The sequence below is a fragment of the Ooceraea biroi genome, chromosome 1, assembly GCF_003672135.1.
Source record: "Ooceraea biroi isolate clonal line C1 chromosome 1, Obir_v5.4, whole genome shotgun sequence".
Taxonomy (NCBI): domain Eukaryota; kingdom Metazoa; phylum Arthropoda; class Insecta; order Hymenoptera; family Formicidae; genus Ooceraea; species Ooceraea biroi.
The window spans coordinates 13,050,068-13,073,492 of NC_039506.1; the positions used below are offsets into that span (position 1 = coordinate 13,050,068).

The 23,425-nt window shown below is 36.1% G+C and overlaps 2 protein-coding genes across 2 annotated transcripts; both read right to left on the reverse strand.

Moving 5' to 3' along the window:
- Window positions 1-10,320: 10,320 nt before the first annotated feature.
- LOC105286953 (pre-mRNA-splicing factor CWC22 homolog) lies at window positions 10,321-13,149 on the reverse strand. Its single transcript, XM_011352276.3, has 2 exons — window positions 13,040-13,149; window positions 10,321-12,956 (listed from the first exon to the last, which is right to left on the reverse strand). The coding sequence occupies exon 2, from the start codon at window positions 12,878-12,880 to the stop codon at window positions 10,601-10,603; it is 2,280 nt and encodes a 759-aa protein (XP_011350578.1). The 5' UTR covers window positions 12,881-12,956; window positions 13,040-13,149; the 3' UTR covers window positions 10,321-10,600.
- A 4,473-nt stretch (window positions 13,150-17,622) lies between these two features.
- LOC105286952 lies at window positions 17,623-22,871 on the reverse strand. The gene is made up of 3 exons (XM_011352275.3): window positions 22,424-22,871; window positions 19,905-20,072; window positions 17,623-18,913 (listed from the first exon to the last, which is right to left on the reverse strand). The coding sequence occupies exons 1-3, from the start codon at window positions 22,494-22,496 to the stop codon at window positions 18,687-18,689; spliced, it is 468 nt and encodes a 155-aa protein (XP_011350577.1). The 5' UTR covers window positions 22,497-22,871; the 3' UTR covers window positions 17,623-18,686.
- Window positions 22,872-23,425: the final 554 nt, after the last annotated feature.

Genomic DNA, 23,425 nt, shown 5'->3' on the forward strand with positions numbered 1-23,425 from the left:
ATTCTCGACTTTTTATTGTAAAAGATTGAAGTTTTCCCTACAAAACGCTTTTTTTTTTATTTTCTACGAGTTTTTGTTACTGAGTTATCGCCGATTAAATAAAAATTGGCATTGTTTACTTTGATTGCTCATAACTCCGGTAAAAATCATCGCACAGCAATTTAAAAAACGAATTCTTAAAGCTGAAACTTTGCTCTATTGAACGGTATACTTGCCCAAATTTTTTCGAAAACATGTAACCATGCTGAAAATGGATGAATATAACGTAAAACTGAATGATTTTTCACTTTGTCATTTTGACCTTAAAAACAATCGTACAGAATGACAAAAAAATTTGTTCTTCACATTTTTTTATACTTTTCAATACCATGAATTTGACAAAAATTTGCCGAATAGCTATAAGATTTTTTTCATGGTGGCCACTGTGGTTTTATGGGACAAAACTAAGAAATTGCTAAATTTCAATAAGATCAAATGGAAAATAATGTTAATTAATGTTAAAAAATTGATTTCTAGCGCACTATATTAATCTTTATTAAGTCAGCAATAACAAAGTACACACTTTTCTACCAAAAGTTGAAAAAATTTGTGAACCGCCGGCGTTAGTTTTATCCAAAGCGTACCACGTGGAGGTCGCACGGTCGGATTTACGCTTCGTTTTGTGTGTGTATGTGTGTGTGCGTGTGTGTGCGCGCGTGTATATGAGCGCTCACGGATTGCACGCAACTAGTGGAACGTCTTGCCGCTAGGCGGCGACAAGACGTAAGATGTTTCTCATAAGTGAAAGAGTTCAGCTACATTACTTAAGATCGCGCATTTGTACTCACATGTGCTTATGCTTACATACGCATACGTATACTGAGCTGTTCGGAGTTATTCTATTGACGATTTTTGATACTGTCTGATATATCACTAGTTAAGGTTTTTACTTATTCCTTTACTTATTTTTACATTTCTTCTTTTCTTTTATCTATTCTGTTTTCTCCTACTTCTGTTTTCTGCTCGTTGTTCTTTTACGATGCCTATGCGTCATTTATCTGAGACAGATTGTGCTCGTATTGTGACTCTCCTACAGGAGAATCACAGTCAACGGTACGTTGCCAACCAGTTTGGAGTAAGTCCGTCCGTCATTAATCGGATTTATTCCCGATTTCGAGAGACTGGCTCATACCACAGACGGCCGGGTCAGGGCCGTTCTCGTGAAACAAGCGCTCGGGAAGAATGAATGATCGGGCAAGTTACACAGAATCGCTTTGTATGCGCACGTAGAATTGCCGGCGATATTAATTATGGTCGACAGCATCCGATCTCGGCTTCAACGATAAGAAATCGTTTGAGAGAAGCGGGATTGCACGCTCGTCGACCAGTGCAAGTTCCATACCTTACCCATCGTCATTGTCGCCTACGATTACATTATGCTCATTCTTTAGTCAGTAGGCGACCTAGGCAATGGAATTCTGTACTGTTTAAGGATGAGTCTAGATTTTGCCTTTTTGGCAATGACAGACGAGCCCGAGTTTGGCGACGTCAAGGAGAACGCTATTCCGAAAACTGCAACAGACCGGTTCGAGCTTTTCATGGTGGTTCTGTAATGGTATGGGCAGGAATATCTCGATTTTCACGAACACCTCTTGTAATTATCCCTCCACTAGGATTAACTTCTAGACGATATGTTCATGAAATACTAGAGCCATATGTTCTACCAATTAGAAATCGAATTGGTCAACGGTTTTGCCTAGTGCATGACAACGCACGACCGCACACTGCTCGTTACACCCAACAGTTTCTGAGAAACCATCAAATCAGTACATTATTGCATCCGCCAATGAGTCCCGATTTGAATCCAATCGAGCATGTTTGGGATATGTTAGAGCGCCAAGTACGCGAAAACTATCCCAACCTAACATCGTCGATTTGACTTCGCTTTTCACAGTTCTTTGCCGAACTTGGCAGCGAATCCCTCAAAGAGCAATACGTCGTTGCATCAATATGCGAAATCGATTGCGAGCAGTCATTTTGAATAGAGGCGGAAATACACGTTATTAAATTCTTTTTAGCGTTAATCACTCCATCTTGCATTAATCACTGATACACTCCACATAATACATACGCACACACACGCACACACACATACACACACAAAACGAAGCGTAAATCCGACCGTGCGACCTCCACGTGGTACGCTTTGGATAAAACTAACGCCGGCGGTTCACAAATTTTTTCAACTTTTGGTAGAAAAGTGTGTACTTTGTTATTGCTGACTTAATAAAGATTAATATAGTGCGCTAGAAATCAATTTTTTAACATTAATTAACATTATTTTCCATTTGATCTTATTGAAATTTAGCAATTTCTTAGTTTTGTCCCATAAAACCACAGTGGCCACCATGAAAAAAATCTTATAGCTATTCGGCAAATTTTTGTCAAATTCATGGTATTGAAAAGTATAAAAAAATGTGAAGAACAAATTTTTTTGTCATTCTGTACGATTGTTTTTAAGGTCAAAATGACAAAGTGAAAAATCATTCAGTTTTACGTTATATTCATCCATTTTCAGCATGGTTACATGTTTTCGAAAAAATTTGGGCAAGTATACCGTTCAATAGAGCAAAGTTTCAGCTTTAAGAATTCGTTTTTTAAATTGCTGTGCGATGATTTTTACCGGAGTTATGAGCAATCAAAGTAAACAATGCCAATTTTTATTTAATCGGCGATAACTCAGTAACAAAAACTCGTAGAAAATAAAAAAAAAAGCGTTTTGTAGGGAAAACTTCAATCTTTTACAATAAAAAGTCGAGAATTTTCGCAGAATTTTTTTTGATACGTGACAGACCTTCAAAGTGAAAAGAAAATTTCTTATTTTGTCCAGTTCGCAGTGTTTTGTATGTAAAAATTACCAAACGTCACAGAAATTTAAACTCATGGCAACCGTTCGAAAGCAGAAGTTTCAAGCTTTAAAATCCTTTTTTTAATTTAAATTTCGTTCATTTTTAACAAAGTTACGGCTGCTTGAAGTTTGCTTATTTTTTAAGAAAAGTTTGGTGTTCCTCTAATTTTTGTGAGTAGTGTATATACGTATCTTCAAGAGAAATTCGACTCAGCGATTTCCTGATGTGACAGGTAAGGGAATCTATCTTAAAATTTATATATATATAAAAATTTTAAGATAAAGAGATTCCCTTACCTGTCACATCAGGAAATCGCTGAGTCGAATTTCTCTTGAAGATACGTATATATTATATTATTAGTAGTATATATTATATTATATATACAGGGTGTCCCAGAATTGTGTATGAAGCTCTCGTGAGCGGGTAGAATGCATCGAACTGAGAAAAAAAGTCCTTTGCCGTTTTGAAATTTTCGCAATAGTTAACGAGTTATTAATTATTAAAAATCGCTATATTAGTCCGGCCTACCGCAGAATGCAAGCGCGCGGTGAGATGCGACCGCCTAGAGATCGAGGTTGCTAGGCGAGCGGAGAATTGTTTATTACAAGTCGCTCTTGCCTAGCCATTGCCACTTGTAATAAACAATTCTCCGCTCGCCTAGCAACCTCGATCTCTAGGCGGTCGCATCTCACCGCGCGCTTGCATTCTGCGGTAGGCCGGACTAATATAGCGATTTTTAATAATTAATAATTCGTTAACTATTGCGAAAATTTCAAAACGGCAAAGGACTTTTCTTCTCAGTTCGATGCGTTCTGCCCGCTCACGAGCGCTTCATACACAATTCTGGGACACCTTGTATATGTATAAAATCCTGATTTTTTTGTAACATTTTTTTGAAGTCTGCTTTTACGTATGACGTCTTTTTAAGATTTTATTTTGTTTTCCGTGACTGATCGGCTCTAGTCGGCTCGTCATATGCGCGCGCATATAATTTTACCCCCGTTTCTGCCTGGCCCGGCCGCCATGTCTGTTTCCCTCTCCTCGATATTACCTTCATCCCCGTGATGTGAACAGGGGGTCTATTACGTATCTCTTCACGGAGTGAAAATGTGAAAAGTGAGCAAATTCACTAGGTGTTGACCAATTAAATTATAAATATTCTAGTAAATTTGCTCATTTTTCACATTTTCACTCCGTGAAGAGACACGTAATAGACCCCCTGATGTGAACTCACAATTTGTTATTGAGGTACCAGAATGTGCCACTTAATCTATGGCGGCGCTCGTGATGTTGATTACAGCATGAAAAGGCCAACTAGCAGTCCATGGTTATATAGTCAAAGTACTGGTATTAATCTTTATGTACTTTTATGTAAACAATCACAGAGGTAAATAAGAAAGACTTCAAAGTAATTTTCTCATCATTTTATGCAGAATTATCTCAATATCTAAAAGTGAATCAATAAAGTACACTTTCGCTACTGTACCATACCTGAGCGTGCCAAATTTCCGCAAAGTAATTGGTCAAATTTAAGTGCTTCCCATTTAAAAACTATTGTAGCCTCGACATTTTCATATTAGAGTTTTCGTTTCAGAATGTTCCGCAGAACCTGTCAGTAAAAGGAAATGCGGTTATGGGACACCCTGGATAGTCTATATCTTTGACTATATACCTATGGACTGCTAACGTTGCCACTTAGGTAATATAAAAGACGCGATCCAAGATCTCAGCGCACCCACGTCCCAACGGCCAAGCCAAGAACTAATAGTCGTACATACCCAGTAAGCAAAATGTGTGCAATCTGCCAGCAGATTGACAACAGATTACTGCAGAAGTTGATAGCAACTTGGCATCCGTTATGTCCGCATTAGGATAGTGATCTGCCAGCAGAGCCTACTAACAGACTCTGACAGCAGATTGGCGGCAGAAACCGAGCAGGATCTGTTAACATTTGACGGCAGACTGACAGCAGAAACCGAACAGAATCTGTAGCTTTTGGTCATTCATATTTACGATATATTAAAGCATGTATTTACTTTTAACACACTATAAATTGGCATTTTATATTATCATGTGTTAAAAGAACGCATTTGTTTGTTTGTTAAATTAAAGTACATTTGGCTTGATGTGTCTTTCTGACAGTTCGTTGCATAATCTCTCTCTTATTGTTAATTTATTCTAATCTGAAGTCCGAATTTTGCTTTCGAACTTCAGATTGCTTGTGGCGTGCGTGAACTACATGGACGTTGTCCATGGGAGCCTCTGTGCCACAAGTGCAAAACTTTTCAGAAAAATTAATATTATCATGCCAAGGCGCGTATATTAACTTATATAACTGTTAGGCTAAATCTTAACATCGAGTAAGAACTCGACGTGTGCATCGCATAGCGGTGCGGAGCGAAAACATATATTCATAGCCGTGTAAATTTGAATACTGTCAAAAGCTGCAGATCCTGTTCGGTTTCTGCTGCCAATCTGCTGTTAGATTCCGCGTGCGCAAATCTTGTTCGGTTTCTGTCGATAATCTGACTTCAAGCCATGTTTGCAGATTCTGCTCGGTTTCTGCCGCCAATCTGTTCTTAGATTTTGTGAGCAAGCTCTGTTACATTTCTGGCACCAATTTGTCGAATTAATTGTTAATAACAACTTCTGTATCAAATTTGTTGTCTTTTGGCTGGCAATAGTTGATAGCAGATAGTTAGCACCATCTGCTTTCGGCAGACTTGGCTATCTAGGTATATCTTTGACTGAAACATTTGTTCTGTGGTTTCATGACGCATGTGAGGTGTTATAAGTGACAAATTCTAAGTGAAAACAAAATGGTTCGTTATTGTTGTATCAAATCATGTACAATCACACGATACAAAACCAAAACAGGAATACAAAAATCGTCTCGAAATAAAGAATTCACACTTGGTTCCTTAAATTCTCTGCGATTATCGGTCCGCAATTCCGATGGTTGATGATGCACAGATTCTTGAATCTGAAAGATTTCTCCTTACTTACTTACGAACGGACGTCGATTAATCATTGAGGTCATACCTCATACAATAACGAGCACTACAGAAAAAATATTTAATATTTATAGAATAGAAAATAAAACACGCATTTCAAAGAATGACTTTGCACGTAATAAGAAATATAAATGTCCAAAATCTTTTTACTAATTTTGACGCGCACGTATTAGATAATGATTTATTAGAAAACACAAACATAAAATGATAAAAACAATAATAGAGTTTTATTTAAAAATAAAGTTATATTGGTTTGGCAAAGAATTGACACGTAACTTACATGTAAAATATGTCCGTAAAAATTTTACAAAACTAATTTTGTTTAAAGGGCAGTAAGTGTAATCTATATATATATAAGCCAAATACCACTCACTGACTCATCAACGTGCAGCCCGAACCACTGCATCTATCGACTTGAAATTTTAAGGGTATATTCCTACTAGTACGTAGGTGCTCACTAAGGGTGGGTTTTCCGAAATTTCACCCCTAACGGGTGAGAAGGGGTAAAATGTGTTTTTATTTAATTCTACACATAATATCGCGGGCGAAGCCCGCGTGACGGGGGATGCTAGTGTATAATAAAACTGATTTCTAGTCTCTTAAGATTACGTTTTTATTTTCTTAATTTTTTCCTTTCAAGTATACTTTATTGCACTACATTCTCATGTACAAGCAACGGCATAAATGCCTTCCTTCGGTTATGAGTAACGGTCGGTAACGGCAGATGGCACGACTGTGATGTGGACGGAGGCGGCGCGGCGCAAACAGGCGAATTCTTACAAATTCAAAACCTAAAATATAAAATTAAGGTGTTTTCGAAATCTAGTTTAATAAATAATGTATTGACTATCAAAGAATCATTTGCAGTTATGAACAAAAATTAACCATTGTTTTTAAAAAATGCCATTTTTAATCTGACGAATTCATATTTTTGCAAAAATTAAAAACTAAGTTATTGTTTGTATTTTAATAACATTAAGAACTTATCGATTAAAATGATAAGAACGTGCTAATAACATAAGCATCGCCAGCGTAAACATAGTATGTATACATACTAATATATTTTTATGTATATATACTATATATTGTTAAAGCTAAATACTAAATAATAATAATATAAAATTTATTAAGAATATTTTTCAATATATATATATATATATATTTAATATATGATATATGGAAAGTTATTCAAGAAATATGTTTGAGACTGTTTCGACGTTATTAAATCTTTAGTGGCCCTGAAAAGGACCGATTTTTGGCCCTGAAAAATAATATATATTACTGCAGATAATGCGAGTTAGTCGCATACAGTGATGACAGCCTCATTGTTTGCGAGTAAAGGTCGTTCTACATTAGACGCAAGCAAGCAATCGCATGAACGTAAGCTGCACTATTTCTGATCGTAAACTGCTCGCAAGCAGCAGTCGCAAAGTTTGGTCAAATTTGACATTTGCGTCTCTGCGATTTGCAATAACCTGAGCGTCGAGCTTTGTTATCATGGCAACTATATGATATATTCCCAGCAAACACAAAGTAACTGGAAATATACATGTTAATTATAATTTCCCACTCAACAATGTAATTGTTGCATAACACGTATGTTATGTTGTATTTATATTAATGAGTGGGAAATTATAACTAACATGTATATTACCTGTTACTTTGTGTTTGCTGGGATAAGACTCGTGTGACTTGCGATTAATGTGCATGTGGTCAATCGCTTGCGACTAATGTAGAACAACCTTTACGCAGCCTCGAAAAGAAGCAATAAGCAGAGAGAGTTCCGTCTTCTCTCGACGAAGACGTTCTGTTTACAACATCACTGGACTCGCGCATCGTTTATATACCCAACGGGGTGTGTCGATGCGAACCAATGAAATGCATATAATAAATTCTTCAATTCCTATTGGCGATTAATTAGCGAGTCCAATGTTACGATTTCACGGAAAAACAATGCACAATCTGAAAATGAGCCGCAGCGCTTCCCGCAAATCGTATAAATACAACTCGCGGGAGACGATGCGTTTTATCTTGTGACTTATTGCAGGTGCGCGTTAAGTCATGTTTAAAAATTTGTGCCCCGAGGTGAGAGGTCGCATAGTGGGACAGTGGCAAGCTGGAAGATCAGTAGCAGATATTGCTACTGATATTCCATGCTCCACAAAGACAGTACGCACGTGGATACAGCGGTATGCTGAAAGGCGGTGATCATGCATTGCATGATCATCGCAAGCATAATCGCCGACCACGACGGACGACACGGGACGAAGACGAAAATCTCGTCGCTTCAATGCAACAACGGCCTTTTGGCACAGTTACAGAAGCCATCCAGACTGCGGACGTCGACATATCGGACAGGACTGCAAGACGACGACTAAACGAAGCCGGACTTCACTGCTATCGTCCAGCTCACAAAATTCCGTTGACTCCTGAACATCGGGAGCAACGTGTCGCGTTTGCTTTGGACAGTTTGGCGACAAGCCGTGAGAAATGGGAGGCCACGATCTGGACCGATGAAAAGGTCTTTGTATCGTGTACCGACCGTCAACCTCACGTATGGCGATTACGTGATCAACGGTTGAATCCTAATCATGTTGTGCCTATCCACAGAAGTGGAAGGATTTCCTGTGCAATGTGGGGCTGGATTTCTGGCACTACAATCGGAGAGCTGGTGAATATTCCCACACGCATGAACTCTGCGCAGTACATTCGCATACTGGAAGAAGTATTTCTTCCGTTAATACGTGAAATCTACCCCGCAGAGGACATGCCAGTTATTCGATTAGTGCAGGATAATTCTAGTGTCCATTCATCACGGGAAACACAAGCATGCTTTCGGAATCATCCGGAGATTCATTTGATCCAATGGCCTGCTCGTTCGCCAGATCTAAATTTGATCGAAAATGTTTGGGCACAAATGGTTCAACGATGGGAACCAAGAAGGGAGAGGACGATAGCAGCGTTAGCCGCCCATGCGAGAGAAGTCTGGGAAGAATTTCAGTTTCAAGTGAAACTTTCAACCCGACTTCCTCGCAAATTTGATTGATTCGATTCCTAATCAACTCAATCAAGTTATCGATCGTGACGGATACTGGACTGATTACTGACTGACGGACTATTCACTATCGACCTCTTTACCGTAAAAAATCGGTCCTTTTCAGGGCCACCAAAGATTTAATAACGTCGAAACAGTCTCAAACATATTTCTTGAATAACTTTCCATATATCATATATTAAATATATATATATATATATATTGAAAAATATTCTTAATAAATTTTATATTATTATTATTTAGTATTTAGCTTTAACAATATATAGTATATATACATAAAAATATATTAGTATGTATACATACTATGTTTACGCTGGCGATGCTTATGTTATTAGCACGTTCTTATCATTTTAATCGATAAGTTCTTAATGTTATTAAAATACAAACAATAACTTAGTTTTTAATTTTTGCAAAAATATGAATTCGTCAGATTAAAAATGGCATTTTTTAAAAACAATGGTTAATTTTTGTTCATAACTGCAAATGATTCTTTGATAGTCAATACATTATTTATTAAACTAGATTTCGAAAACACCTTAATTTTATATTTTAGGTTTTGAATTTGTAAGAATTCGCCTGTTTGCGCCGCGCCGCCTCCGTCCACATCACAGTCGTGCCATCTGCCGTTACCGACCGTTACTCATAACCGAAGGAAGGCATTTATGCCGTTGCTTGTACCTAATGCTTTATTGTAAGTAAGAAAAGAATTGGAAGTTATTTTGCAATTTAACATGAAAAGTGCAACAATTTTACTGTTCAAAAAGCATTTAAAAAATCATATTAATACAATGACCATGAATATTTTGTTGTATATTGTAGTATAAGAGAATGTGAATATTATGTTCTTAAAACAATGTTCACGAAATATATGATTATTAGTTCTTGGTTTGGCCGTTGGTACCTAGTGGCGCTGAGATCTTGGATCGCACAATGGCTGCCCATTAGCAGTCCATAGGTATATAGTCAAAGGTCTATATCATATTACGTTTTGAAATGTATCATTGTATTATTTACATAATGGTATAAATTTATTTGAATAAAGTTTTTTTCCTAATGATTTTTTAAATTTTTATCATGAAAATATATCATATTCCATATATACAATGAAGGAAAATAGAAACAATAAAATATTTGATGTAATTCTCAAAGATTTTCGCAAATAAATGAAGCTGTCGGCCAATGGCCAATGCTTTCCATCTGTCCGCAAAGGATAGTTGCTTGTCGCATTCAATACTATGTGAAAATGCTTGGAATTACATTGGATTTACGCCGCTTCATTTGATATTGCGCATATTGTCTACTGAAAATATTAGTAAATAAAATATATTAAATAATTCTACCTGCTAACAGAGAGAAGGATAAGTTCTATATTACAAAATATATTTTCTTTCTATGTTAGCATTATTGATAGAAATACAATTTGTCTAAGTAAATAAACATAAAGTATTAAGAAATCTTAATAAGTTTTATAAAGCAATAAATGATGTACACAAAAGATAATAAATAATAAATATTATATTTATTTATTATTTCTTTCTTGTTGCTGAACATGTAATAAAATATTTCCAGGAAGTATGATAGATTACTTATCACTGAAATAATAAAAAAATTGATATACCTATATTATTTAACTTATATCTATCTTATTTGCCCTTTTTTGCCGTTTTACTTCTTTTCCGTTTTTTCTGTGTTTTCTTATGCTTTTCTTCCTTCTTCTTTAATTTCGATCTCTTCTCTTTCTGTTTACTCTTCTTCTTTGTCGGAACTTCATCCTCCGATGACGATGACGATGATGAAGATTCAGTTGTGGAAGAACTAGATGAACTGGATGAGGAAACAGATTCATCGGAACTTGAAAGCTCATCTTCCTTGCTGTTGCTTAACGCTGGTACAATCGTTGGTTTCGGATGTGATTTCAGGTGTTCTCTCAGGTCATCCGTCAAGCCTCCTAAACCGATTGAAGTGAAAAAGTTGATCGCGAAACGTGTATTCTTTGGATCGTCTCTGGGGAACAGACCCTCAAACGCTTCCTGCAACGTCACATCCTTCAGTCGTTCATTCAATTTTGCCAAACCCATGTACTCGGATAGTTCCTGAAACAGAATCTTGATGAATATCCTGTTGGAACTAGTAGTGTCCTCCTCGTTCAATTTTATACACGATAGTACGTTCCACGATATGGAGTCTGTAAACAACAGATGCGCGAAGAATTTCGACACGTTACGCAGCTTGTTGGTATCGAGACGGTGTATCGTGTGATAAGAGTCTTTGAAGATCTGCTCGAAAGGCGTCACGTATATCTTATTGATGGCGCAGAATCGGCCAGCCAGGAGACCGAAGAACTTCTCGTACGTGCGCATCTCCGCGCAACAGTCCAGAAACATGTGACAGAGCTCGATTTCCTGACCGGGTTTCAGTTGCATCTTCATCAGCTTGTGCGCGCACTCTTCGAAGTCAAGAGACGAATGTATCGTCAGGTATATGGTTCGTCGTAGAGCAGTTAGATTTGTTTCCGTGTTATCGGTTATCACGGCTTCCTTTCCTTCAGCCTGTTCCATGCCGCTGTCTTCCTCTGAACTTTCCTCCTCGCCGTCCTCGTCATCACCCTCCGAATCACTGTCGTCCGAGCCAAGAATTTCCTTGCTCAACTCTTTGTACTTCTCCTCGTTAGCAAGGTAATCCGCCTCGAACTTAAACACGTTCAGTATGTCCTCCGCCTCCAATTTCTCCTCATCCAATCTTATCATGTGAGTAAACTGATTCTCTTCTTCCACGAGATCCAACTCTTCCGGAACAGCCTCATGGTCCTTGAATCCGTCCTTCCTGATCTGGAACATGACTTCAATCATGTACTGTACTCGCTTGTCCAGTTGCCCTTCGTGCAGGATATTCCTCAGCATCTCGAAGATGGCCTCGATACCCTTCCGTGAGACCTCCGTCAATTTCATGCCACATTCCTTGAGGAACGCTATGGCTACCTCGACGGAATCGTCCGTCGGTGTTTCTAGTAACAGAGTCAAGATCTCCAGAGTTATGATCTCGTAGGCCACCCGTTGATTGACCAGATGTGCTATAAATGTCCCTGCAGAAATGCAGAGCGGCTTGTCGTTCCTCTTGAAGCCTCGTTTGAACAGTAAAATCAGACGTTTCAGCACCAGCTCACCTATGTGTGGGAACTTGGAGTTAATTATAGCTGTCAATGCTGCGTAAACCGGTGTGAACGTCGGTGAGGCTGCCTGTGCTTGGATGATGGATCGTGCCAGTAGGCCTCGGCCGCGGACAATGTTCTCACGCAGCAGCTCTCTCGTTATGATCCCTATATTGCTGGTGTTAACCTTATTGATGTAACCGTGGATTGATTTCTTCAATGCTTCCCATGCGATGCGCTGATACGCCGCACCTGACTTGTCGGTGATCTCTGCCTGGAGCATACGTAATTTTGCAGGTGGGATGTAGGCTCCGCCGGTCCTCGAAGTCAGCAGGTCCACCGCTCGCTTCTGCTTGACCTGCGGTGTATCCGGCTCGCCGTAATACCTGGTGCCTATCTGTTCCTCCGGTGATTTGCGCGCCTCGTGCTTCTCATCCTCGCTGTCTCTGGACTCCCTGTAATCGTCGTCCCTGTGCTTCCTGGTACCGTTGTGTCTGGAGCTCCGATATTCACCGTCACGTCGAGAGCCCTGATGCTCGTCATTGCGCTTGGAACTCCGGTGATCCTCGTCGCGCCTGGAACTCCGGTGATCCTCGTCGCGTCTGGAACTCCGGTGCTCGTCGCGCCTCGAACTTCTGTGATCATCGCTGTACCTGGAACTTTTGTGATCATCACCATTGTGCCTGGATTCTCTGAGATCGTCGTCGCGTTTGCGATCTCTGCGCTTGCGATGTCGTTCCTCGTTCTCTTCATCATCCTTTCGAGATCTCTTCATTTTGTCCTGGTACGTATAACCTCAAAAAGATCTTCAGATTTCACAGTCTTCGCGTACTTACAGCAAAATGTCCACACTGTAAAGTTTACAAATAATTATTCTTAGTATGAAATATGCTTAGTAAGTGATTTAGATCGCAGCGGTTGAAATATTACATACGTCGTAATTATAAAGAAATTGCTACTGCGTTAAATCTCAGGTTAGTCGAGTTTTCATAATGGCTGAGAAAATATAACCAAGGTAGTCAAACTTCCGTGCTAAAAATTTGCTCCACCGTTAGTAGCGCCATCTGGAAGTTTGCCTTTGAAACATGTGAACTAAAAATTAATATGGCGTTATTTTCCGCGTAATATGAATAAGAAGTTTTACGCTACTATCTAATTCTAATTAATGACTGAATTAAAAAAGTGGATAAAAATGTAAAATAAGTTTTAAAACATTATATTTTCGAAAAATAAAATATTTATCTTATTATATTGGGTTGGCCAAAAAGTAATTGCGTTTTTTTCCAATAGATGGACATACATGTCTTGAAATGTAACTAACTTCATTCTAAACCGCAAATTCATTTTGTAGGTTAACAACTCACAGTTCAAGCTTGTTTTAGAAAAAGAAAGTACACGATTTCGTTAACAATTGTTTGTTTGCTGTCGATTTCAAAATGGAAAATCAAAAAGAACATTTTCGTCATATTTTGTTTTATTATTTCCGAAAAGGGAAAAACGCTGTGCAAACTCATAAAAAGTTATGTGATATATATGGCGAAGATGCTTTAAAACTGCGGCAGTGTCAAAATTGGTTTACTAAATTTCGATCTGGAGATTTTAATGTGAAAGATGCACCACGCTCAGGAAGGCCAATCGAAATTGATGATGACAAAATAAAGGCACTGATCGATTCCAATCGGCGTTTAACGACACGAGAGATTGCTGAGAATCTTAACATATTGAAATCGAGTATTGAAAACCATTTAAAACGACTTGGATACATTAGTAAGCTCGATATTTGGGTACCACATGAGCTCAAAGAAATTCATCTCACTAAGCGTATTGACATCTGCGATTCTCTTTTGAAACGTGAGGAAAATGATCCATTTTTAAAACGTATGATAACAGGCGACGAAAAATGGATCGTCTACAACAACGTCAAACGAAAAAGATCGTAGAGCAAGCGTGATGAACCTGCTCAAAGCACTTCAAAAGCAGATATTCACCAAAGAAAGATTATACTGTCAGTCTGGTGGGACTTTAAAGGTATTGTGTATTTTGAGCTGCTTACAAGGAATCAAACCATTAATTCAGACGTATACTGTCGTCAATTGGATAAATTAAATGATGCCATCAAACAGAAACGTCGAGAATTGGTGAATCGCAAAGGTGTTGTGTTTCACCATGATAACGCTATTCCACGTACAAGTTTGGTCACTCGTCAAAAATTGTTGCAGCTTGGATGGGATGTGTTACTACATCCACCATATTCGCCAGACCTGGCACCATTAGATTACCATTTGTTTCGTTCTTTGCAAAACGCCTTGAATGGTAAAACCTTTACTGCTGATGAGGATATCAAATCGTTCTTAGAATTGTTTTTTGCTGAAAAAGATAAGAACTTTTTTGAGCGCGGAATCATGAAGTTGCCTGAAAAATGGCAAAAGATAATCAAACAAAATGGACAATATATTGTTTAATAAAGTTTTTGTTTCCCATGAAAAATTCGCCTTTTATTTATATTAAAAAAAACGCAATTACTTTTTGGCCAACCCAATATATATAGTTTATTATATATTTAATTTATATAATTAAATTTGTTGCAAAAACAGTTTTCCTTTCTTATTATATGAAAGCAAACTATATTTTATGAATAACTGCATTGTCCTTTAACTTTGTTGCAAAAATAATTAAAATATATAATAGTTGTTTTATTATATGTAAATAATTAAGCAACCCATATTTTTACGGATTTTAAGCAACCTATATTTTTTCAGTTTATAAATGAATACATTTTTTTTATTTTGTTGCAAAAATTTTTTTATATATAAGCAAATTTTATTTTATATATAAATGCGTTCTTTTAATGTTGCAGAAACCAAGCATGTTACATAAACCACTTTTTACCATATATCATTTTTAATGTTTGGAAATTTAAATTATAATAATTTCATAATTTTTAAAACATACCCATATAGCACGCAAAGAGTGCATATATATTGTAGGAATCTTCCACCGCAACGTAGCAACATTGCAAATTCACTGCGAAATGTTTCTGCAGCAGTGCTATAGGATTGCAGGAATGTGAAAATGTCCGCTTTTCGGAACATTGCAACGAAACGTCATAATAATATTGCAATGTAATGAATTTGCAATAATTATAATTATTCATTATATACTTTAAATATTTATATTTATATAACTTCAATATTTTTATTTATTAACATAAATAGACACTTATATGTAATATAACAATAGTAATAAAAAATGAAATAAACATTTTTTCTATTTTTGTTATAAAAAAGTAACTGTTCTTTATAAAAAAAAAAACTTAAAAATCCTCTTCTTGAGATATTATTTTTCCTTTAATTATATGTTCAAATATTTTTCCTTTAATTAAATAATTGAATCTTCTTCGTTTTTGTTTGTATGTTGCCTGTAAAAATAAAATAGAAATTAAAATTCATATATTAGCATAAAATTACATAAAAATATACATACTGCAAGTATGTATAGAATTATATGCAACGACATATATAAATAGACCAAGCATTCTCTCTACAGCAGACCCTCACCGGAAGTTGGCAGCGAGACTGAAGGACAGAGCTACTTTGCGTCTACTGCTCTCTCACTCTACATCGTACATCGAAGTGAGAGAGCAGTAGACGCAAAGTAGCTCTGTCCTTCAGTCTCGCTGCCAACTTCCGCTTTCACGTTTTTGAGGGAATGCTTGGTCTATTTATATATGTCGTTGATTATATGTAAAATGACATACTTTGATCTCTCAATCCTAACCGGAGCTTGAGTAAGCCACTTGGAAATGCATTCAGCAATTTCTGCATCAGTGGCATGATTGTGTATTTCACGAACAGCTTCTATAACAGAAAAAGTTATTAAAAATATTACAACTATTAATATGCAGTTTTCTAATGAATTTCCATAATTTTGAGGTTATAGTGATATAAACCGTGAGATAGGCAAATAGAGTGATTCTCTATTATAATTAATTAATAGATACAAGATTTTAACAGCACACAAGTGCTATAATTAGACATAATATTATAAAAAAGTACTTACCTTTTTCTTTTACGTAACTACTTTCTTTTAGAATGATGCTCGCGTCGTACAACCATCATGTTCTTTAGATAGTCGAAAGAGACAAACACCGCATGCGCATATTACTGAGCTCAGATTCTGGTCATCACACATCATTAGTCGAATAGATTTGGACGAATCTCGTTAGGATAGGAAGACTCCAATGTTTTAATAAAATAAATTATAATTAATAGTAATTAATTACAAATTTTGATTGTGCAATGTTTCCGAAATATTAATGTCATGTTGCTACAAGTGTGCTGGTATTTTGCGGATATATAGATATATATCTCTGCAATGTCTTTGTACTGTTGCATTGCAATTTGCAACGTTGCAACGTTGCTGCAATGTTGGTGCAAGCTTCTGTGCTGTATGGGTACTGTCATACCTATAATCTGTACTTTACATGTAAATTATTTGATCGACTAAGTAATGAAAAATAATGAAAAAAGAGATATTTATAATCACTATTTGCTAGTCCGTAAAAACTGTATTTTACTATATTTTACTATTTAAATGTGTTTATTTTAATATTTCCAACTAAAAATAAGATTTGTGAGATTATTGAACGTCATTATCCTTTACTTAATATAATTAAAAACATATTGTTTTTTCCTCTCATTTATTATATCATATCTTGTCATATGGCATACTTTTTTATTATTTTATTATAACCATTATTACGATCATTATTATCAGTCTGAGGAGGATCCAAAATAGGATCGAAACTTTGAATATTTTAATTCGCACATAACAAGTCGTACAAGTGAGCATTTTGTTATAATCGCATCAATCAAGGTACATCAATCTACTTGTCCATTCACCTTGTGAAAATTATTGTGAATACAACAGGATCATTAATTAGTAATAAAATATTTTATACATTTTTCATAATTTGGTCCAGAAGGGAAATATATAAAAGTCTAATCCAATATCAAAAACAATTAAATCGCAAGCTTGCAAACCTATGTGGGAGCTTCCCAGATAGCAGAGAGAATTCAAGAAGAATTCATTTGTCATGTCACCAATTCCGAATTCATTTTCAGATGCAAAAAGAATTCAAAAGAATTCAAAGAATTCTTTTTGCATCTAAAACTGAACTCAGAATTGGTGACATACAAGTTAATTCTTTTTGAATTCTCTCTGCTATCTGGGTTGTCTACGTCACTTAAATAAAAAAAATTATAAATCAAATTTGAACTATGCCGAATAATATTTGAACTTAATCTGATCCAGATCTGATTTTAATTGACCTATATTGTATTCTATATCTATCCTGTTTCAATTTATTATATCATATTATTTTGTGGCGTACTTTTTTGTTGTCACGCATAGTGTAAATGCTCACAGAGCACGTTAAAACACGTCGATGTGCGTAAAAAACGTGGAAGGAAACAAAAAGGAACAAGCATGGAAATTTATTTAAGAGATATTCGGATCTTCCGAAATTTTAGTATTGTATCATTTATATTTGTATAACTTTAAAGTTCAACGAGAATTATACGATCTCACCTGGTATATCACATAACTATTCTGAACATTTGTAGCCAAACATTTGACACTTCGTCGAAATGCACGGATTAAAGTTTTCTTCATTTTATTATAACAAGCAGGTACGACCTCTTGTCTTTGACATACCGAGTTATTTAATATAAAATTTTGATGTGATGCATTATCTGTATTATCGCTCACGTGAAGAGAGATGCAGTGAAATGCAAATAGAAAATCTGACAACAATTTTGCCATGAGCATTTTTTCACAGAATTTCGTAGTGTATCTTAATCGATATTGTATCGCTGTTGCATAATTAAATTATAAAATTGCTATAACAATCGTTATCTATGACGCGAGAATTTACTTACACAGCTTAATCTACGTGTACATGATTACAAGCATCCAGAAGTGACGTTCTCTCGCGCTCCAATTTCGAATAAAATTATAATATCGAAGCATCGATAAATTAGATCGATAAATAATTTTCGGGAATGATATTAAAATTCCAAGAAAGTTTAAAATCGCGAAACAATGCGTATGATCTGCTCGTTACGCGTTACTCTAATCGCTACTTGTAGAGTTACGGAATCCCTCACATCTATTTGTGATCTAATCCGTCACCGACGCGCGTAATAATACGAATAATGTATCCTGAAACCGTCGATGATCGAATGCAATGTGATCTGCTAAGACTATGATTCGCGGACGAGGACGATTCCTCGTGATCGTATATAAACCGCGTAAATCCTGGAAACTATTCATTTCTTTAGTAGATGATATTCTTCATTATTTGGTATTACGTATCATATAGCAAGAAATCTGGTTTCCTTTGTCGCTTTGTCACTTGGGAAAAGAAGCAGAATTTCATTCAGTTTTTTATGACTACTCGTTGTTCGTATTATCAATAGCGAAGGCAGATTGTTCTCCTTATTGCCCCTGATTCACCCTTTGCTCGTCGTGATTCTTGCGCTTGGATCCTATTGAGAGTTTGAAATATCCTTTAAGTGCGATTAGTTCGTCGGGAAGAGTGCTAGTGGCACGCTAATCAGAGTACACGATAAAAGAAGGAGATTTTGAAGTGGCATAATGTCAAGTCCGGGCATCGCCGCGTTACAGTAATCGGTCAGACAGGAACAGACTTCTTGCCTGCCGCCAAAGCCGCTTCGTTGGTAGCATTTGCCCTTGTAATTCGATTCATCCCATCCACAGCCTCGAATGACTCGTGTATCAGGAGGCACTACAAGAAAGTAATTTATTATTTTAATTTAATTTAATTGATTAATTAAGTTAATGATTAATTAATTCATTAATTATTAAATGACAGATTAAAAGAAAGAAAGAGAAAGAAGGAAAGAGAGATTTTAAGAAATGAAGAGCGTTCTACCTTAATTACGTTTGTTATCTTTTATTGACAGAATGCCATTATGTCTTAAGATTTTTAATTTCTCTTATTAGGTGTATGCAAAGGTTTTAGTCATCTTTTGCACGTTTGCACTTTTTAAATGCATAATACGATTCAAAATATCAAAATAATATAATTGTCCTCGTTTTTTACGATTTTCTGCTATCTCTCGGGTAAATTTCGAATTTCTTTGCAAGAAAAGTATTTTCGTATCTCAGTCACATCTCGAAGGTACTATCCAGTTAAAAAGTGCTGCATCGATTGGAATAAGTGGTAATAATTCGAGAGCGCTAAGTTGAGTAAATTCCTACATTCGTATTTTGTCACACAAAGCGATAATACGATTTTGTAGTACGTTCACCGTAGCAACAGGAATATCATAAACGAATCTTAAAATGTCCTTAGGAATTTTTGAACGTCTTCAACAATCTCAAAAACAATCCACGAGACATCAATATGAGGCTTGCATTGCGGAAGGAAATCATTTCCAACAATTTCTTTAATGAAATATTTTTACCAAAATTTGTTGTAAAAAATATTTTTCGAAGTTATGTTATCGATGATATTTTATCGTTAAATCATGACATTTTACAAACTTCGATTCAAAACTTTTTAAAACCGTAAAAAAGCGAGGATATATAATATTTGCAGTTTAAATAATAATACCAAAGCGCAGCAAAAAAGACGAAAATTTTTGCATACATCTAATATTTCAGTATAAAATATGTATTAGCTTCTTTGATTATAAGACTAATCATGATGCAAATGTAATATACTGCTTAATATGCATTTGATATTATTGATAAGGAATGTTTAATACACATACAGCCATTAACGCTGAACTCAATAACTTGCGTGATCTTTCGGCACATCGTATACTTTGCGCCATCCTTGAGATCTGCGCAATCTATCTTCATGGAATCCGGAGGCACAAGATCGGCACATTGGCTATTGTTACGACTGTTGCACTGATAACATTGCATGGCATCGGCACCTATAAAAATTAATGTAATCGTAAATGTTAGAATTAATGTTACAATGTTGTAATTATATAATATATTATTATATTATAATGAATTAACTAATTAATTTTTTATTCTCGCATATCTCGCACGTACGCACGCACACACACATTTTACATTGTAGACATTACAAATCGATTAGTGATTATCAAATATACGTTCAAATTTCTATGCTGATTCGCTTTGATGCTATGATGCCGTGTCCTTATACATTTACGCTTAGTATCATGTGATAACAGGGTTAAAGGTCACAACAGAAAGAAGATAATCGGACGATCGAGCAATTTTACTTTTCAAACTGTAATTCTCCGCACACGACATAGTATATTGCAATCTGTTGCAGTAATGATACATGACTATAAGTACCTTAGTTATACCACATGACTATAAGTACCAGGGTTGGGTAGTAACTAGTTAAAAGTTAAGTTAAAAAGTTATTAACTTTTAATTTAACTTAGTTAATTCTAACTATGTTAACTTTTAACTTGAACTAGTTATTTTTAAATGCATTAACATTAACTTATTAACTTTTTTTATACAAGTTAAAATAATTCATCAATATTAAAGTCGTGTGAAAATGGTTGGTCGCAATGCGTCACAAAAATTATGTTAATTAACTTTTATTTTTGATAAGTTATAATTTAAGTTTCTAACTTAACTTTAATTGAGTTAATTTTTGTTCAAGTAACTTTTAACAGTTAAAGAAAAAAGTGAAGTGAACCAACCCTATAAGTACCTTAGTTATAACAATAGTTTACTTCTTTATCCGATTTCTGACTCTTCTTGCTCGAGCTTTTGCACATGCAGCTTTAAACAATTGATATTATGCGAAAGAAATCGCAAAAATGAGTTGCAAAACAATCATTATGATGTAATAGAGGAAATATTGTTTTTCTTTTACGTTACATGTTCTTTGCTCAACTTTTTACACGTTACATCTAATAATAAAGATGAAAAGAAAAAGAAGTGGACTTATGCAAAGATAAATTATAAATGAGCTTAACAAATATTAACAAAGATCAGCAAGGAAATCAAACGTTACATTACGTTTGTTAATCGGTTATCCTTGCGTCATCGCGCTATATACAAATGGGTATGGTTCGTCGAACCCTCAGCGATGCTACTCTGTAGAAAAATCAATGCAGCCGCGCCAGTTACGTGCCCCGGAAAGATATATTTGTTCGTATAAGTAAGACTATTCCAGGGAAATGCGCGACGCAATTTTATTTCCAAGTATCAAAATCAGGCGCATTTGTAGAAAATAAAAATTTATATTAACTATTATTGTGATACATATTATCGTCGTGTTATAATACAACGATAGGAAACGTTTGTATCGTTCGCGATTCTGAAAGAGTGTCATTGCGTGAATCATCTCCAAGAGAAATATGGAGTATGATTATTATCATGATTGTTTGTCAATTGCTGATTTATTAAATCTGGCAACAACGCCTGCAATTGATTGAAGAGCACACGTCGTATTATATAATAATCAATATGATAATCAATAAATAATAAATAAATTAACTGAATGATAAATAAAAATTAAGCAAATAATTATTAGGTTGTAAGAATCTTGTGATTTTTAATCATCAACTTAATAACAAAAACCGTTATTATTAAATCAATCTAATATGAATAATCAGAAATATGTAAAACTTCCTAATTTATATGACTCAAATATGATACAAATATTAATATTGTTTGTTTACATTAATAATCTAATATTGCTCTAATATACTCTGATAAAAAATGTCTTGATAGATCATATGAATAATGATTAACGATTGTTGTGTCATTAATTTAGGCATTTGAAAGATCTGTCTCTGGAAAATAAGAAGCAAAATTTGGCACATTCATTACAATATATTATAGCAATATTTTGTGTGTGTGTGTGTGTGTGCGCGCGCGCGCGTGCGCGCGTGTGCATATGTGTGCGTGCACGCGCGCGCACTCCCTTCCACTATTGAATATATAAGATAATTAATGAAGGAAACATTGCGGAGGAAATATATGACAGAATTTTGATAGCCGAGTTGAGACGAGAGAAGCAACTGCTGCCTCAGTTACCCGATTGTTACACCGATCATTTACGAGTGCTGTGATCCCGTCATGAGATCGCATTGCGCGACGTCCTCGTCTAATTCGAAAGCATTCACTAAAGAAATCATTATCTAATCTGCCACGACATATATTTCACAAGTACACGCACACAAGCGTACACGTCGTTTCTGACACATTTTCGATCGATCCGCAATGTATCCCAAATTCGTATAAATTTCGAGAAATTTAGGACACACGCTCCCTTAGGTAACACACTTACCGCTATGGCACAGAAACAGGAAGATGCCACCCAAAGCAACAGCGGCGTATCTAGCTTCAAGGACGTTCTTCATTTTTTATCCCGCCTCTTTTGATATTAACAATCGGAGAACAATCGAGCCTACCGTCCCCTGAAAGGTTTCACCGGAAGGCGTACGGAAACACCCGCGAGAAAATATTTCTGGTGGAACGCGAGAGGAGGAACGGGAAAGAAATGCAGACGATGCGGATGACGATACGTAGGTAACGAAAGTGGCCGGAGAAGAGAGGGCAGGTAATATCGAAATGGATTGGACGGAGAAAAATGAAGGAGGGGAAGAAAAAGGGAGAAGAAGAATCAGGAATCAAAAAGATCCGCGGATATCATTTGACCTGGAGAACCGAGAAAGCACTGTTAACGCTCGGCGCTAGCGTGGCGCAACCCCACTAAACTCCAGCCACCGGTGTATATACGGTCATAGAGCAGCACTGAACGAACACGCGATTACGCTCGAGGAAGGGGGAGGAGAGCAAGGCGACCCGTTGAGGTCGTCAAGCGAGCAGGAGGAGGGAGGAGAACATGGCGAGAGTGGATGTTTCATCTGCGAACAATCCCGCAAGCCCTCGATCGATCTTTTCGGTTATTGAACGGAATTTTACATTAGGAAGACGTACGTAGACGAGAAAGAGAGGTAGAATGCGGCCGAAACTTTTGTTTCTTCTTTTTTATTTAACGCAAAAGGAGAGGATTGGTTATTCGGATCCTCGCGATTCCGTTGTGATTCTTGCGACACGTCCTGCAGCTTCTTTTCCGGAATCTTCTCGAGATACTCAGTACCTTGAGTGATAAATAGGAGTACGTCATAATTACGTCATAATAAGATACATTTTATACCATTGCTACAAACAAAGTTCTATAAATAAATTTATAGTAAAATAATATAGTGTAATAATAGTCATATGTAAAATACATTTTTTATTGCCTACATCTATGCATTATTATGAAGATAATTATAAAATTGTT